At 40.3% G+C, this 19614-nt stretch overlaps 1 protein-coding gene across 1 annotated transcript in view; it reads left to right on the forward strand.

Moving 5' to 3' along the window:
* CNTNAP2 (contactin associated protein 2) overlaps positions 1 to 19614 on the forward strand; it is a 1215771-nt gene that overhangs the window by 588612 nt on the left and 607545 nt on the right. Inside the window, exons 6-8 of the mRNA XM_075728323.1 lie at positions 7490 to 7674; positions 10940 to 11083; positions 17575 to 17839. Of these exons, the coding sequence (XP_075584438.1) occupies positions 7490 to 7674; positions 10940 to 11083; positions 17575 to 17839 (594 nt within the window). The remainder of the gene's footprint in view (positions 1 to 7489; positions 7675 to 10939; positions 11084 to 17574; positions 17840 to 19614) is intronic.

The following is a 19614-nucleotide window of genomic DNA, read 5'->3' on the forward strand; positions in this document are numbered from 1 at the left end:
CCCCAGTAATATGGTAAGCCACATCATTTAATCAGATTGGTGAAAATGTTCATTCTCTTTCTGTATGTTTTTTTTTTTTCTGTTCCATTCCTTCCTTTTTACTCTGTGTGAGATACCACCTCTCTCTCTCTAGAGACAAGTGATTTTCATATCTGCATAGTTGTTCTGCAGAATCATAGAATCATAGAATGCTTTGGGTTGGAAGGGACCTTTAGAGGTCATCTAGCTCAACCCCCCCTGCCGTGAGCAGGGACAGCTTTCACTAGATCAGGCTGCTCAGAGCCCCGTCCAACCTGACCTTGAATGTTGCCAGGGATGGGGCCTCCACTACCTCTCTGGGCAACCTGTTCCAGTGCATGACCACCCTCATTGTAAAAAATTTCTTTCTTACATCCAGTCTAAATCTATTCTTCTTTAGTTTAAATCTGTTATTCCTTGTCCTGTCACAACAGGCCTTGTTAAAAAGATTCTCCCCATCTTTCGTGTAGGCTCCCTTTAAGTATTGGAAAGTCGCAATAAGGTCTCCTCGCAGCCTTCTCTTCTCCAGGCTGAACAATCCCAACTCTCTCAGCCTGGCCCCATAGGAGAGGTGTTCCAGCCCTTGGATCATTTTGGTGGCCCTGTTCTGGACCTGCTCCAGTAGGTCCATGTCCTTCCTGTGCTGAGGGCCCCAGAGCTGGACGCAGTACTCCAGGTGAGGTCTCACCAGAGCAGAGTAGAGGGGCAAAATCACCTCCCTCGACCTGCTGGCCACGCTTCTTTTGATGCAGCCCAGGATACGGTTGGCTTTCTGGGCTGCAAGTGCACATTGTTGGCTCATGTCCAGCTTTTCATCCACCAGTACCCCCAAGTCGTTCTCTGCAGGGCTGCTCTCAATCCCTTCATCCCCCAGCCTGTATTGATATTGGGGGTTGCCCCAGCCCAGGTGCAGGATCTTGTACGTGGCCTTGTTGAACCTCATGAGGTTCACACAGGCCCACCTCTCCAGCTTGTCCAGGTCCCTCTGGATGACATCTCGTCCTCCTGGTGTGTCAACCGCACCACTCAGCTTGGTGTTGTCTGCGAACTTGCTGAGAGTGCGCTCAATCCCACTGTCTATGTCATTGATGAAGATGTTAAATAGCACCGGTCCCAGTACAGACCCCTGAGGGACCCCACTTGCCACCGGTCTCCATGTGGACATCGAGCCATTGACCACGACCCTCTGGATGCAACCACACAGCCAATTCCTTATCCATCGAACAGTCCACCCATCAAACCCATATCTCTCCAATTTAGAGAGAAGGATGTTGTGGGGGACTGTGTTGAACACTTTACAGAAATCCAAGTAGATGACATCCATTGCTTTTCCCTTGTCCACTGATGCAGTTACTCCTTCATTGAAAGCCACTAAGTTGGTCAGGCAGGACTTGCCCTTGGTGAATCCGTGCTGGCTGTCTCGAATCACCCCTCTGTCTTCCATGTGCTTGAGCATATCTTCTAGGAGGATCTGTTCCATGATCTTCCCAGGCACAGAGGTGAGGCTGACAGGTCGATAGTTCCCAGGGTCCTCCTTTCTTCCCTTTTTAAAGATGGGCACAACATTCCCCTTTTTCCAGTCAGCAGGGACTTCACCTGACTGCCATGACTTTTCAAATATCATGGAGAGTGGCTTGGCAACTACGTCAGCCAATTCCCTCAGGACTCTGGGATGCATCTCATCAGGTCCCATAGACTTGTGTACATTGAGGTTCTTCAGGTGGTCTCGAACCTGATCTTCCCTTACAGTGGGAGGGGCTTTACCCCACTGGTCCCCATCTTTTGGTCCATTGATTCGGGAGGGGTGAGGAGAGAAGTTGCCGGTGAAGACCGAGGCAAAGAAGTTGTTGAGTACCTCAGCCTTGTCCTTGTTGATACAAGTTCACCTTTCTTGTGCATCAAGGGGGGTACGCTTTCTTTAACCTTCCTTTTCTGGTTGATATACCTGTAGAAGCCCTTCTTGTTATTCTTTACATCCCTTGCCAAATTCAGCTCCATCCTCACCTTGGCCTTCCTGACCTCCTCCCTACACAGCTGGGCCGTTTCCCTGTATTCCCCCCAGGACACCTGTCCCTGATTCCACTGCCTGTGCAGTTCCCTCTTACTCTTTAGTTTGACCAGCAGGTCTTGACTCAGCCATGCTGGTCTCTTCCCATCCTTGCCTGATTTTTTACACTTGGGGACTGAGAGCTCTTGTGCTCTATGGAAGGTGTCCTTAAAAATCTGCCAAGTCTGTTCTGTTCCCCTGTCCCTGAGGACCGTCTCCCAGGGGATCCTTCTGACTAACTCCTTGAAGAGCTGGAAGTTTGCTTTCCTAAAATTTAGGGTCCTGACTGTACTCCTCGCTTTTCCCATGTCCCCCAGGAGCGTGAACTCCACCAATGTGTGATCACTGCAGCCCAAGCTGCCTCCAGTCTTGACATCACCGAAGAGCTCATTTGCATTGGTGACCATCAGATCCAGTATCACGTCCCCTCGGGTAGGGGTGTCTATTACCTGGCTTAGGAAGTTGTCGTCTATGCATTCCAGGAATCTCCTGGATTGCCTACAACTCGCCGTGTTGCTTTTCCAGCAAATGTCGGGGTGGTTGAAGTTCCCCAGCAGGACAAGAGTCTGCAAGCGTGAAGCCTCCCAGAGCTGGAGGAAGAAGGCTTCGTCAGCAGGCTCTCCTTGATCAGGCGGCCTGTAGTAGACACCAACCACAAGGTTCCCTTTGTTGCCTCTGTCTCTGACTCTTACCCGTAAGCTTTTGACCTGCTCGTGGCTATTCTTCAGGGACAGCTCTTCACACTGTATTGATTTCTTTACATAGAGGGCAACGCCTCCGCCCCTCCTTCCTCGCCTGTCCCTTCTGAAGAGCCTGTAGCCATCAACAGCCACATTGCAGTCATGGGATTTGTCCCACCAGGTTTCGGTTATGGCAATCAGGTTGTAGCTGTCTAGTAGCACAGCAGCTTCCAGCTCCTCCTGTTTGTTCCCCGTGCTGCGTGCATTTCGTGTAGAGGCCTTTCATCTGGGCTGTTGGCCGTGTCACCTTCTTAGTGGAACATCCCTTCTTTCCCTTGGGGTGTTTCACGAAGGTTTCCTTGTGAGCTCTATCTCAGGAGCCCCCAGCTCATCTCTGCCAGACTTCAACTGTGCTGCAGTGTCCCCATCATGCCTCTGCACAATAGGTTGAGGGCTCACAGTAGCACCCCGTCCCTCTAACCATTGTGTACCATCCCACAGCTTGTCACAGGCAAGCCTGAAGTGTTCCCCCTCCCCCTTCACATTTAGTTTAAAGCCCTGTCAATGAGCCCCGCCAGCTCCTGTGCAAAGACCCTCTTTCCCCTTTGAGAAAGGTGGCTCCCATTTGTCGCCAGCAAGCCTGGTGCCATGTAGGTCGTCCCATTGTCGAAGAACCCAAAGCTGTGACGGTGGCACCAGCCTCAGAGCCATGTGTTAAGAGATTGGATCTGCCTGTTCCTACTAATGTCACCTCCCACAACTGGAAGGAGGGAGGAAAAGATGACCTGTGCCCCTGATTCCCTCACTAAGCGTCCCAAGGCCCTGAAGTCTCTTTTAATCACCCTTGGGCTGTGCACTGCAACTTCGTCACCACCCACGTGGAAGAGCAGTAAGGGGTAGTAGTCTGAGGGTCGTACCAGGCTGGGAAGTCTCCTGGTGATATCTCTGACCCGGGCTCCTGGCAGGGAGCAGACTTCCCTATGAGGAGGGTCCACCCAGCATATTGGACCCTCTACTCCCCTCAGGAGGGAGTCTTCTATGACTATGACCCAACTTTTCTTCCTTGTTGAGGTGGTAGTAATATGGGGGGTAGGTCTTTGTGGTCTTGGCAACTCTTCGGGTGTAGATGGATCAATGCCCACATCGTCCACTGACTGGTCCTCCACGTCTAGAGCCTCATACCTATTGTACAGAGGCACCTGGGGGGTCACGGGGGGCGAAGAAAGGGTTCACTTGCCACCCCGATTGTGGACTTGTTTCCACTCACCGCTTCCATCTAAGACCCTGCCTACATCTTGGTGGGGGGAGGATACCGGCTCCCTTTGGTCACAGGCTTTCTCTGGAGGCTGTCCCTGGTCAGGTTTCCGGGAGCTCAGTGTGATTCCACCTGTCTATCTCTTGCTCAGATTCCCTGATGCTCCGTAGCCTGTCTGCTTCCTCCCATAGCTCTGCCACCAAGCCGAGTAGATAATCCACTTGGTCACAGCGCACACGGCTGTTTGCTCCACTGCCATTTGTTCCCAGAGCAAGCTGGTAGCACTCCCTGCAGCCGGAGACCTGGACGGCTGTGTGTTTCCGTGGGAGCTCAGTCTGGGTGGATACATCCTTTCTGGCTGGTGCAGAGGATGCAGCCTTCCGCCGGTTGGATACCATGGCCATGCCTAGGCTCCCTCCCACCAGCTGAACTTACCGAACCTACCTCTTGAGCTAGGAGCGGGGGCACTCGGCCTTCCCTGCGTGCCCTGACCGCACGAACTGACGTGCCACGCCCTGTTTGCCCGTCCTGGTCGCCGCGCTCCCTGGGGGCTGCTTTTATAGGTGAGGGGGTTTGGCCGCTGTCACTCCTGGCCCCGCCCACTCTGCGTCAGAGCCGCCTCACGTCAGCAGCTCGCCCTTTCCCGCTCTAGGCTGGGGGCTGGGCTGCCCGCTCTCGCCCTGCGCTTTTTTGCCGCCTTAGCAAGGGTGCCCCGGTGCGAGCGTCCGCTCTGGAGCCCTTCGCCTCGGAGACTGCACTCAAGTGGCAGTTACACCGGGTTTTAAACTGCCGCCGTGTCCTGGTTTCGGCTGGGATAGAGTTAATTTTCTTCCTAGCAGCAGGCATAGTGCTGTGTTTTGGATTTAGTAGGAGAAGAATGTTGATAACATGCTGATGTTTTTAGTTGTTGCTGAGTACTGCTTACACTAGTCAAGGACTTTTTCAGCTTCCCATGCTCTGCCAGGCGCACAAGAAACTGGGAGGGGGCACAGCCAAAATAGCTGATCCAAACTGGCCAAAGGGCTATTCCATACCATATGATGTCATGCTCAGTATATAAAGTGGGGGGGGTTGGCCAGGGAGCAGCGATCGCTGCTCGGGAACTGTCTGGGTATCGGTCGGCGGGTGGTGAGCAATTGCATTGTGCATCACTTGCTTTGTGTATCATTATTATTATTATCATTATTATACTGTTACTATTATCATTACTATTTTACTTTATTTCAATTATTAAACTGTTCTTATCTCAACCCAGGAGTGTTTCTTACTCTTACTCCTCCGATTCTCTCCCCCATCCCATCGGGGTAGGGGGAGTGAGCGAGCGGCTGCGTGGTGCTTAGTTGCAGGCTGGGGCTAAACCACGACACGCCGTCATGAAAATAATGCCATGAAAATAAGATCATACAGAAAAACAGGATCAGCAATATATTGTCGTTAGCAACTTGCCACAAACAAAGAAGGCCTTGCTAGAATTTATTTGACCTCAGCTGTGGCTTTGTGTGAGAGAAGGACACTGTCATCAGTGCCAGAGGAATAAAAATCACCCTTAGGAACCTTGCAGCAAAAAAGGTGTCAATCTGGGAAGCTACAGGCCACATGAAGCTGAGGTTCAGCAGGCTTCCTAGAATCTGAGAAGTAGGACTAGGAAAGGAAAGACGACATAATCGGCTTATCAGGCAGTCTTATGATGGAATCCTGTATATGTTACTCTAGTTTCAGCTTCCTTTTTCCCTGCCAGTGAAAGACTACAGGCTCATGAGTGATGGGATTTATGAAGTACATTTATTATGAAAAAAACCCCACATTTATCTGGTTTCAGGTATCTTTTTTTCCCCTTGAAACAAAAGAGTTTTAGAAAAAGATTTCATGTAACTTTTCTTAGTTCTCTTACAGGTGTGTGAAGAGTAAATTGTTCTGTTCATTATTTACATTGAATAGTAATTATTTCCACTAGCATTTTCTCCTGCTCTTTTTCTAAAGATCAACATGAGCAGATGAGGAGGAGGAAAGCACATCTTCCTATAGCAGTTATCTATTTTTAACAATTTTAATTGCAATACTAACCCATTCATTTCCAGTTTCTTCATATTCTTCAGTTTAGTCTGTCTTTATAAGCTATAATAATTTTCATGTATGTGCTTGGTGGAGATGTTTTTAAATCACTAGGCTGATAAATGGCAATGTGACACACACTTAATAAACAGAAGTAATGGTTTACGGTGTTATTCTTCCTCTGCCTGAGAGTATTGTCTTTGCACCACAGTCAGTGGAAAAGGATGTTTATTTTGCCTGGTGAAATCCAGTGACTTAGTTTCAAACGCCATGGTGGGTGGAGGATGGGGAGATGGGGGTTGATTTAGGTTTCGCTTTGCACTGGATTTGACTTTGCATTGATGAAACTGAGGCTCATGGGCATGAATGGATTTTTTTTTTTTTTTTTGTTCTAACCAACAGCTGTTGACAGATCAGTGGCCTTCAGCAAAAAGGCAGTATGGTCATTTGTAGGGGAGTAATGTCTTAAGCCATGGAAATGTGATTTGCCAGAATGTTATCAAAATGCATAAACCTTAATGTCTGAGTTGCAGGCATGTTTGAAGGTAAGAAACTCTCAGCTCCAGAAATGCTTTAGGTCTTCATGTATTCAGAACATGGAAAATTGCACTGAGTTATTGGGCAGTGCAGCAATTTTTTAAACTCACTGCTGAATTAGTCATTTGCTGCTTCAGTTGAGATCCATGCTATCAACCTTTGCTGGCTTAGCTATGTCAGTCAGTTTGCAATGAGATGTGATCCCTGACTAGCATAGCTGCACTGGCAAAAGCCCCTGGAAAACACAGCAGAGAACTGCAAAACTGTACCCTTGCTAGTAGTTTGGCTTCCAGAATAGGAAGGTTGCTGCAGGAGGAAAGACTGAAATAAGCTATGTTAGCGGAGGACATTTTTTTGCTGCTGTTAGCTCAGTCTGTGTTGAGCCTTTTCCTACACACTTGCTGGTATAGCTATACTGGCAGAACCTACAAAGTGTAGCATTCGGACTGAAAAGGCATTTTGTTACCAAAGTCTGTTATCAGGCACCATCTCTTCCTCAACAGTCATAAATCACTACAGTTCCAGGGAAGCTCAGGACCTGGCCCAAAGGTGACAGCCTTTCATTTCAGTAGTGTAGGGATGAAAACACAGAAAACCCCTAGTTGAAAACAACTTTACAACTGAAAGTTGGTATTGCTTCTCTGGTTCATCTCCAAAAAACTACTTTATGAGTAACTATTTTTACAGTTCACTGATCAGATACTTGCTGTATTTTGTCTAGCTATTTGTATTTATGGCAGCAACTCTCCACTGGGCAGATCTTAGCTTCATAGCGGACTGACTTCCTCCAGCTTATTTTGTGTCTGGTATGATGCAGGTGCAATATTGACAGAGCAAGAGGAAAATGTTTGCGTAACTGGTATGAGGTGAGAATTGCTATCTTTTCTATTCTCATCTCAGGCAGCAACCAGCTTGGCTCTATTTATGGCCACACATCCGTGATGACAGGCAGCCTCTTGGACGATCACCACTGGCACTCCATCATCATAGAGCGCCACGGGAGAAACATCAATCTCACCCTGGACAGACACATGCAGCACTTCAGAACCAATGGAGAATTTGATTACCTGGACCTGGATTATGAGGTAGACAGTGAAACTTTTTTGTTTTCATTCAAATTGGCTTTATAAAGATAAGCTTAATAAGAAGAGAAAAGAAAACTAATATAATTTAAGAGGTTTTGGTACTTTTTTGTACATTTGTTTTAATTATTTTTTCCCTTACATTTCCTGAAATTTTCTTTCCAACACTGTTCTCTCTTAAGTGTAAATTAAGTTTCTCTTCATTAGTCTACCAGATCCCATCTGGTATAAGAGTCATCTCAGCCTTTTGCTTTAAAATGGGAGATCTATGTTATTCAGCAAGCTAAGCATACACTACTTTTAAAATCTCTAAAAGCAGCTGCTGTAAGCGGGAAGTAGATTAAAAAAAACCCATACAAGCTGTTATTCCATTCAGGTGACAATTTTGCACTTGAATCAGAAAGCCTCATTCCATGCTGACAATTAGTATTTATTTTTAGCAAAGCAAGCAGATTAGAACATTTTTACTAATATGGTTCTTGATTGTTCTTGTCTTAGGTAGGCAGGTACTTCCTTGTATTTTCACAAATATGCCATCAATAACTTCTTTTTATAAAGCAGCAATAAAGAGTTAGGAAAGTTCTAAGAAACCTTTTGTTTAATCAGTCAGGTTAATGCACACAAGTGTTGGTAGTAATTAAACGTGGTTTTGTTGTTTGATTACATTCTGGCTTCTGCTGTTATGAACTTGTTCAGTTCCTCTAAATTGTTATATGAATGTGCTGAAGCACATTGGTTATTACAAACTTTCTATAATGATTTTCTTGCATTTCTACTGTTTCTAATGAGAATTAATGTGGTTGGCTGAGCCAAATGCATATATTTCCATCCTTGCAACATTTTAAGCAGTGAGAGGGAATCAAAATGATGTAATGCAGAAAAGTTTGAATTAACTTGTGTATTGATATTTTTACAAGCAATCATTTGATCAAGGATATGATATGAATGTTTTAAAAAATTACTTATGATTGTAAATGTTACCAAATCAAACATTTACTTATATTCCAACAAATCATTATGAATGCCTTCTTTGGTAGCAGTTATAATAAGAAAATAATGAGCAAATTTGCCTGTACCTCTATTACTCATCAAGCACTGAAGATCTGAATTGAGCTACTGAAAACTCACATAAATAGATTTTGTTAAAGATTTTCAAGTGAGGGAACTACAGAAAAAGTTAGTCTGAACACCATAAGCCAGGGTTGGACAATTCGTGCACATATAGATATACACACACACACATATATAAAAAAAAATACATATATGTAGCATGTTTACATAATAAATATATTGCATAAAATAAATTTACCCCTAGTAAGAGTTGAATCCAGGAGATTCACCTTCCTCTCTTCTCTGACATTAGAGACCTCACTGGCAGTTCTCAAAGATACATTTCAGTCTCCATGTACATGGATCCCCTTGTGTTTAATGGAACTTATTTGAGTGTGTGTGTATATATGTTTCTGTGGTTCATATAAATGCAAGAGCCTTAACCTCTTCTTCCTTTCCTCTCAATTATCTCACTGGTTTTGGAGTTAGTCATCACAGACTAAATTTAAATGTGTTGCCCTTGTGATAAATTAATCACAGTGGATAAACCTGAAAGAATCAAAACTGTTTTTCATAGAAAAAATAGTTTCTAGGTTAATATCTTTCAGAAAAGTCAAGTAAGCACAGAAGAAGAATAAACATTAGTTCTGATTGCATTTTCAAGGTGAAAAAAAAAAATCCCGTGAGTCCCTCTTAACTCACTGTCATGGTACATGTTTTTTGCAATTTTTCTCCTTTTCTTCAAGTACTTTCCTTTCCATTTTCTCTTTTCCAAACACATGCTTATAACATGCAAAAGAGTGTTTGACAGCCATTAAAATATTATAGTCACATTCTTCAGTTCATGTAAAGTGCTGTATCTTCTCTAAAGTCAAGTCACGTCAACTTAAAATACCTGAGGAGGTGTCCTGCAAAACACTTTTACATAGTTGGTATGTGTATAAAGATTTTGGGTTTGAGCTGTATAGCTTTAGTTCTTCTTATATGCCAAGTCAAAGCCTCCTCTTTGGGATAGAAAGTGATATCTTACATACTTTTAAAATGGAAAATGTGTCCCTAGAGCTGTGTTTTCCTGCTCTCAGTAATAACAAATGGAATTAACAATGAATGATATTTAAAAGCTTGGCTCTGGCAAATCTCAGCAGCAGACTACAAGTAGACATTTTTGTGAGCATTTGTGGGGCAGGGAAGCTAGGTGTCATTGCTATTTATGTCATCTATTGGATATAAATACTTAACATAGATTGCAGGGACTAATCTCATGAGTGCCTTATTCTTCACATTTGGGCTGCAAATATTAATGAAAACATGTAGCATTTATTCACTTCCAAATATTTCAGAAAAGACCCTGATGCAGTAGAGACCTGTATAGTCTTTATGGAGTGACAGGGAGAAAATTTGTAAGAGATGAACATTTTTAGTTTGTAAAGTATTTGGTTTTCTTCATTCACTAGAGATTCTGGATAACCCAGTTTCTTAGGGTAATGAAATTCAGCATTAAGAGAAAAACAATTCCTGTTTAACCTTGATGGCTGAGTCTTTGCGGTCGTTGTCTTCATCTTCTCTATGGAACCGATTTGGCCTGCTAAGTCATGATAGCTCCTCATTGACTATAACTACATGATGAAAGCATGTTCTCAGTAGTGGAAGGTGCTTCTGTCTAACAGGGGATAGCATCTTAACTATGTGATTCTGTAAAATTCTTCTGGATGAAGTAGATATATAAGCATTAATGGAAACAAATGTATTGTATTGGAGCCCACCACTGCTGTGTTGTAGTCTGAGCTCTGGCACACAGTTAGAGCTGAGTGAATGATTTGAATCAGATTATCCAGCTAATTTCATGTCTGCTCTTGTTTAGAAAAATACTGAGATGGACATTTATTCCAAGTTCTTTGTTTGAAATATGTATTGTTCGGTAGCGATGAGAAGAACAGTCCATATATGAACAACTATGAGGTGTGTCTGCTCACTGTTTGGACAATTGTAATAATACATGGGATTTACTTCCATAAATATTTGAAATCACAAATTCATTACAGATTTCTTTTTTCTGCTTTTGCAGTGCTTATTTGGTACTTCCTTTTTCTGTAAGCAGTGTTGCCAACTCTCATTCACCATATTTGAGTGTTCGAAGAAAGCAAATAGATCTACAGCAAATTTGTTTAAAAGTCTTTGCCCTCCACTAACTATCTACCATTTTCTCTTTCATTCAAAGATAACCTTTGGAGGCATGCCTTTTTCTGGGAAGCCAAGTTCTAACAGTAGGAAGAATTTCAAAGGCTGCATGGAGAGCATCAACTACAATGGCAATAACATCACTGACCTTGCCAAGAGGAAGAAATTGGAACCTTCTAATGTGGTAAGAGCATAATTTAATGGTCATCTAAACTTCCACTTCTCCTTCTTAAGGAGACTAAAAGGTTTGTGACTGTGTGTAGCTGATATCCTTGTGATATACTGGGATGATATAGAACACAAAACAAATTTTATCACATACCCAAAGATCTTATTGGATGTACGTTTGTGACTTTTTTTTATTATTATGTCTGTGCATTTTACTTCCGGGGTCCCGTTTCATCTTTCCAAAATTAACCTTCAGTATTAGGTAACTACTTTTTAAAAGAAAATCAGCTGAACCCATAAGTACTTCTTTCCTCCCAAATTATAGTAGGCCAAAACCAGCGCAGACAGGATTTATTATTCAATCAATTGCAGCTTTCTCGTGGCTTTAAATTGTTGTATCTTCCATCCCTGCAGAGCCAGCTGGATTGCTGGAGTGCAAAAGTCATTGGAAGGGAATGCTTCTACAGGTCTTTCTGGTAGCTCTGAAAAACCTCAAGATATTAGACTTGAAAACCATTATTTAGCTTATTAACATTGCAGAGCTCATTAACATTTTATTCTATTTTTTCTCTTGCTTAAGCATTCATAGTTGCTTTCATGTTCAAACTTGCAGCTGTATGGGCAGGGTGATTAAGAAAGAAGAATGTACTTTAATTACTGCATTTTTAAGGTTCTAAATGTTCCTAAAATTGCTTGCTGGCATACAAAGGCAATGTGGGTAAGAAATAAATGTATTATTGCCATGAGTTTGAGATGGGCTGAAGAAGTTGTTCAAGGCTTTCTTCTGTACAAGTGTACAGCCTTCAATGTCCTGCTAACAATATGTATGGTTCCACTATTGCTTTTCTCTTTATGTAATGAGTAGTAAAGATTTACATGCACAGTGATGATGAAGTGCAAAGTATTGATTGCCATTTGATTACTCCTTGCATAGTAATACTGAAGTTCCATATAACTGTATGAACAATATGGCTAAATGGTCAAGGTAATATGAAGGATGATTTTGAATATGTGATGTTTGCCTATACAAACTCAGTAATACAGCCTGATATTTAGAACCTTTTCTATACATGAATTTCTTCAGTATTGTCAAAGGCAAAGAGCATGATATATATGCCATGGAGGAAGACTGCACTTTTAGAATTTTTTTTACCTAGTTGCATGAACTCCTGAATCTTTGACTTTTTTTTTCCAAAACTGCCTGTGATTTCCTGCCTGCAGTGCATTTTAAGCTTGTCATGTAACCATGATTTTCAAAGATTGAGGCTTGATTTAGAAAAGGATCTTTGTACAGAAGCAATCTTTCCATTTTGCACAGTCAAGTCTGCTGCAAGTTAGTAGGACATATTCTTAAAGCCTCTTTCTGAACAGAAGTGTTACTTAAGAGGTTTCTGTAGTGCAAATCCTGTCCTTTCAAAAGTGTGGCATAGCTAGCAGGCCTGTAAAGTCTCTGTAAAATAATCTCTCTGGTTTTTAGTTGTTTCTTTCTTTCTTTCTTTCTTTTTAAAATTATGTTACCTGTAACATGAAAGTAAAATCTACTTAAGAAGCTTTGGCAGTGTTAGTGCTACATCAAGAGGCTATGGCATGCTAATTTAATTTGATGGTCCTGTTGATTTCCAATTCTGAGAATGGCTATAAAAATAAAAGTGACCTTTGTTTTTAGTAGAATTACTGAAATTGCTTCAGCTTTTCAAAAGTAAAATCAATTTTACTTTAACTAATCAACATGGATTTTTATATTTCTTACAAAAGCTTTTTTTCTCCTAGTTTTCAGCCTGATTTAGCATGAAAAATAGACTCGGTTGAGACTACTGTTGTTGTTAATCATGTTTATGATGATGGCACTTAAGCAATCCAACAAGGATCAAAGCTCCATTGTAGGAGATCCTGTACAAACCCGTAACAGTAGGCCCACCCTGCCCTAAACAGTGTACACTGAAGAGGCAAGACAGACAAAAAGTAATGAAGTGGAACACAAGCAAAGTAATCAGTATGGTGATGAGACGTATCATAAGGGGGGGAAAAAACAGGGGAAAGAAGGATATTAAAGAGGTGTGAGACAGAAGAAAAAAATATTCTTAGATGCAGATAGTTGAAGTCACACAGTGAAAGGGAGTTGACAAGTTAATTTTACAGAATAAGGAGGCCCAGAGAATCAAAGATGATAATAAGATGATAATCTTGATTTGTCTCTGAACAAAATTAAAGTTAAAAAATGTTTAGGTCTCATATACATATACATAGGTGTTATGAGCAAAAAAGCACCACCAAGCATCTCTTTAATTTATTGAAGAGTAAGGATGTAAAGGCAACTTAAAAGCATTTTAAATTTAAATAAATTCCAACACTGACTTTAGTAACGTATTTCTTTTAGATTTAGAAGGTAAGAATAAGGAGAAAAAAAGTTTGGCAGTCCTTTGTGATATATAAGATGGCAACAGCTCTTGGGGAGAATGATGCAGATGGATGGTCTTGAGCAGTTATTGTTGTTCTTATTAGTGGAGCCTGATTTGTTTTCATAGAAGATAAATGAGGCAAATGATAAAGATGCCCAAAAGGGAGAGTTGGGGAGAAAAGGACAGCTGAGACAGAGAATGTAAGTGTCTGCTTTTCTCCTGAACCAAGTTGCAAACAAGAGTTGGCAGTGACTAACTAGCACAGTAGGTGATAACTCTTGTATACAACTTGACTCAGGACGAAGACAGAAACAGGGAATGTGCTTGTAAACAATCTTCCAGTCCATCTTTTTTCTATTTTTTCTACTAAAATGTAACAAGCTTTGTAGGACTTTCGTTATCTTGCATAACTGAAGAATATTGACCTTTGTGCCACTAGTAAGAAGAGACTAGAATATGCAGCTAACAAGAAGTCCAGAGAAATTTGAGTTTAGGAATTTAGTCACTTTATCAAATTTTCCTACCCAGAGGTATATTAAGGGTAGGCAGTGTGAATACTAATTGGATTTAGTTTCCACAGAACAGTCTCTCCAATTTTAAAGCCTGTAACTCAAAAATGCTGAGGAGAATCATATTTGCTACCCTCCATCCTTACATCCACTAGGTCTATGCTCCACCCACTTCTGCAGCTCCTATGCCATGTATTACTGAGTGCAATCATATACAAACTTAAGATGAGTGTTTTCTTTAAATTAGTTATATTAAACAAACATGTTAAGCTCAAAGATGAGTAATAAGCTATTTTGAGAAAAATACTGAAATAACGTGATAAACATTAGTGTACAGTGCATTGCCTGTACTGTATAATCCATCCTGATTTAACAGGTATTGTAGTCTTAATAAACTCATTACCTCTCTTTTGGGAGCTATGTATTCAGCCAGTAGCTCTGTTAATTGGGAAAGGTTTTAAGACCCAGTAGTATTTCCACAAGGGATAACATCTGAATGTGGATAGGCTAAATTGATTTATAAGAAGTAAACATGAAGCTAATTTGCAACACAGATTAAAGGTCATGATACAAAGTTCAAGCTACCCAAATTAAGATGTTTTCACCATTTTCCTTCCAGTGTGGTATGAAAAATTCTCTGATAAGACTAACAGTTTCAGTATAAATGCACAGTATACATTTGACTTCCAGATGTCATTGCCCAGCAAGTCACTCTGAATCTACAGAAAAGGATCTCTTTCTCTTTGAAAAACAGGGATGCTATTATAGAGACAAGCTGCAGATTAGCTCGAACTCTTGACCTAGACCTAGTGAGCGATCTGTATCAGATGGGCTTTACTTAAAAGAGGAGTTGTCTTGTGAATTACAGTCATAGGGGGAATCGATAATCCAGTCCAGATTAATCTGAATAGCTCAGTAGGGAAAATGCTAACTAGCAGAGAAATTAGAATTATACGTTAATTCCTCAAGAAATCTTATGCAGTTCGGCTGTTCATGATAAATGCATTCACTGATGTGAAAAAGGATTTGAATGCATTCAGTGCCATTAACATTAATAGGTGTTATACATGCAAGTATCCCATGCATCAGGATGACAGGAGAGCGTCAATTGGATATGAAAGCCACCTTGTTATGAGGAAATGGTTAGTTCCTCTCGGTAACAAGGCAGCAAAAGAAACTTAAAAATGTCTAACAAAATGCCTTCTGAGCGCTACTTAATTGGCATCTGTGACTGAACCGTGAGAAGTCAGCTCTTACAAAATGCTGTTGCCTTTTGTGTCTACAGAGGACTGCCTTAACTATGTAACAGAAGTTGTTTCTAATTCATAGGGTGACTGTTACATTGAGAATGTTAACAAAGGGTTACAGAGCTATTTCAGCCACTCTCCAGCTTTTTTTTATCTATATGTGAAATTCGTGGTTTAAACAAAAGTATTCTGTAGCACCCTTGGAATATCCAGACTAAAACTATTCAAACAAATGACTTAACTATTTTGATTTAATGCTTAGTTGGCTGAAAACTTAAAATCTCTAGGCAACTTTTAAACCAAAAAAAAAGCAGAATAGCCAAGCAACGTAGCAGCAAGGAGATAAGGGGAGGTCCTTTTCCTTTACTCAGAAAGTAGTTGTAACTTCTCTCATCACACTGTAGTTTAAAAGCTTCCTGTAGTTCTTTTAGCTAATTATTTTCCTAAATCCTTGGATATTTTTTGTTATCCATGGAACATGGGTGTATGAAAAGAACACGGTTTGTAATGCTGAGATTGTATCATAAAGATAGGCACAAATCTTTTAGGAGATCACTATAAAGAGATATCTTCTCTAGTTCAGATTATTGGAAACATGAGTGTTTCTTAATTGATGATGGAGGCTGCCAACCTGATAATCTAGTTGCTACTAGTTTTACTGGCCTTTATAGGTAGACTGTGTGGCAGTATAACTTCTGACGCTCTGTAGGAAAAAGAGGTGGTTATGCAGAGCAATCTAAGAATGCATCTGAATGCTCAAGAAACGATTATTTTCACTCATTTAATTTTGACATGGAAATACTATATAAGAAACTGAATCTGCCACACAGGTGGTATCTTGCTATGACACAGATAAGGTGTTTTCTGATGTGTTGTTCTTTTTAGAAGTGGCAGGTTTGGATGTTAGTAAATGAGTGCTAAATCTTGCTTCCTTATTGATGTCATGTAGCCCATCTCCAATTGAAAATAAGTACTTCTAAAAAAAATTTACTTAGGACTTTCCTCCATTTTCAGACACAAAGTTCCTATCTTCCTTCCAAATTCCCTAACTTCCCTCAAGATGAACTTTCAGATGCATTTATACACTATGAGTACAAAAATATGTGACATAAAAGTTTATGTCAGGAAGTCAGTAATACGGAATTTAAAAATATTTCTGTGATAAAGACCATGACTGACTCCCATTGGGATTCTGAACAGTGCTTAGGTGAACCTCATCTCTAAACATCTAGGTACCTCCAAAAATGTTCAATCCTTAATATTTTTTTGATGTACAAAAAAAAAAAAATCGAAGGACTTGCTATCTTGATGATAGTAATAATTTCCATATTGCGTCAGATAAAATTCTTCCTTCCCAAATTGAACTGAAATTGCCACAGAGTATCCATCTGCCACAGTGGGTCAGAAAACCTAACCATAGAACAGGATCTACTTTGCCACATGTTAGAGGAATTCTTCAGCAGAGGAAGTTTTCCTGTTATATTTGCATTGATGCATTAAAAAGTAAATTCTGGACAGAGTTTGATACAAATTATTTATGATACCAAACAAATGGTAATACATCCTACCACCATGGTCTTTCATGAGAAATTACATGAGAACCAGAGCAAAAAATTCATGTCCCTAATTCTAGTCTTGTTTACAGATACATTTTAAAGCCTTGGAAATCATTGAAGTGATTGGATTTTTGTCAATTTCCCAAAGAGTAAAATTTTAGTGTGAAAACAGTGTTGACTAACTACAAATAGTAGGCATTGTTCATGATCAGCTACTCCAAATCCTTCTGCTTCATGAAATGAAGTATTAGCTTGTCTAGTATTATCCAGTAGAAAACAACACAAAGGCTAGCTCTTCATGAGGTATTATACATCCTTCTTTCACCACCTCATGTATTGTATTGATTGACACATTGATATAACGGTATTTGGAAAGTTTTATTTCATTTTTATAAAAGGATTAATTACTGCTGTGTTATAGGCTTCTTTGGTGACCACAAACAAGCCCAAGTTTCTCTGTGATTCATTTCTTCATCTTTGAACTGGGAATAATAATGCTTTTGTCTAAGCTTTATCTTAGACTACAAATCTTCAGGTCAAAGAGTGCCTCTTATTGTGTGTATGTGCAGTACAAAATATAATGGGGCCACTGCTAGACAAAACAGAAACATCAGCAACAACATTATAACAGTAATAATAATGATAATATTAATAACACATTTTTACATGTAACTTGCATTGATCACAGTAGTCACTAGGTTGAATGAAACCTAGAATACTTTTTTAGAGGTAGCTATAAATTTGGTGGAATCTTACCATTTTGCTTATGTTTTTGCTTTTTTTGTGTTTTACTTAGGGAAATTTAAGTTTTTCTTGTGTGGAGCCACATACAGTGCCTGTCTTTTTCAATGCCACCAGTTACCTTGAGGTTCCTGGTCGTCCAAGCCAGGATCTGTTTTCAGTCAGTTTCCTTTTCCGAACCTGGAACCCCAATGGACTTCTTGTCTTCAGCAACTTTGCAGATGACCTGGGGAATGTTGAGATTGACATAAATGAGGGCAAAGTCAGCGTCCATATCAATGTCACCCAAGTGAAGAAGAACCGAATAGACATCTCATCGGGTAAGTGGTTTTTTTTAATTGGCATGGTTTTTCTTGGTGTTGGACCTAAAAATTAGAACAACTGTTATACAAAATTTAAAATTTAAATTGCAACTATATTACATCCTTTGTTGTATGTTTCATTGAGTAAGAGGTAGAAGAATATTAAAACAGTTGTTAGATTAGAAGACACAAATATTCTTAATTCTGTCATGAAAATCAGAAAATGTATCACCTTTTATCTATGAGGCAGCATTGCTTCTTATTTGCTTTCTTCCATATGTCTTGCAGTCTTCTCTGCCAAAATATTTGCTTTCAAAAGGGGAGGGTACTCCCTTGTTAAGAGTAGCCTAATAATTAGGCTGCTCCTAATACCTCCTAAAAATTAGGAAGCTCTTATTAAAAAAAAAAAACATTTGTTTTAACCACAGGGCTGGTATGAAAAATACTGTAGCATTCTCTTAAGTATGCTGTAGAGTCACGCTGGAGAAGTACCAGAGCTTTCAGTACGTAACTAAGGAGGTTTTGGAAAATACTGGGTAAAAGGTACAGGATTAGGTTTGTTTCTGGAAGAAAGGGTGTGTGTTGGTGTCAGTTGATCAGCCTTCTGAGATGAATTGATACTTCCATTTTGATAAATTGTACTTTCAGTCTAGGTTCTTTATGGGCATTTCTGCATCAGCTGTAGCCAATATGGTGTTAGCTACATCATGTCAATTAACACTTTTCCTCAGCAAAGTCATGACCTAATCATGGGTTGGAAAACACAGGATAGCTTGCGAATGGATCTAGCACCACATAAAAAAAAACCCCAAAACCAGTGATTATTTGAAGTAGCATATATGGCAACCTAGTTTCTTAGCCAAAAAAGGGATGCCTTTTTTGCCTGAAATCATCTGTGGTTACTATTTTTCCTTAATTTCATGGTGGAGGTATTTCAGTATTCATCAACAGGATTGATATACTGGTATAGCTCTGAATGAATATGTTCTCTACATAGTCACATAAACAAGGACTTGAGGAAACATAAGAAAAAGAAAAAACTGCGTTTTTTAATGAGAAAACTTACATTAAGTAGGAAAGTAACATTTCATTTGGCAAGTGGACATTTTTGTGAGTTTTCTGTTTTCATCCCATTAATGAAATAGAGCTAGGCATGAAATGAAATTAATTATTTTGAAGATAGAACTGAATAAATTATGAATAGTAACAACTAAAAATCAGAATTTACTTGTTTTGTAAAATGAAAATGTTTTTATGAAAAATACATCATATCTCCTTCCATCATTACAATTTTTTTAGCACAAAAAATCAATATCATAGATTACAAGTTAGCGTTTCATTGCCTTTGTTATATACATACACTCATGGAAGAATTAAGTAATGTTTAGGTAACACAGTAGGATCTTGAACAAGAAATGTTTTGTTAAGGTGCTAGTGCATCATAATTAGGAAACACATGGAATTATCACCCTCATTCTTTCTTCCTTAGCTCTGCCTACTACAAATCCCAATTTACAGACAGAAGTGGCTACCCATGATACTGCTTCATGAGCTTCCTTGCACCTTTTTTGTCCAAGGAAGATTTCAGTGCTGATTAGCCAAATGTTATGAGAAATAAAAATTACACCAATTTGCCACTAATTTTGCCCAGTGTATATCTTGAAATAAAACCATTTTCAGATTCCATTAAGTTTACATTCTGGAAAGTAAACACATGGGAAAACTGTTAATTTGCTGTTCTGCTTATTCCAGACCTTCACCCACAACAACAAAAATTCCCCAACTACTGTGAT

Source organism: Pelecanus crispus, chromosome 2, assembly GCF_030463565.1.
Source record: "Pelecanus crispus isolate bPelCri1 chromosome 2, bPelCri1.pri, whole genome shotgun sequence".
Lineage (NCBI taxonomy): Eukaryota > Metazoa > Chordata > Aves > Pelecaniformes > Pelecanidae > Pelecanus > Pelecanus crispus.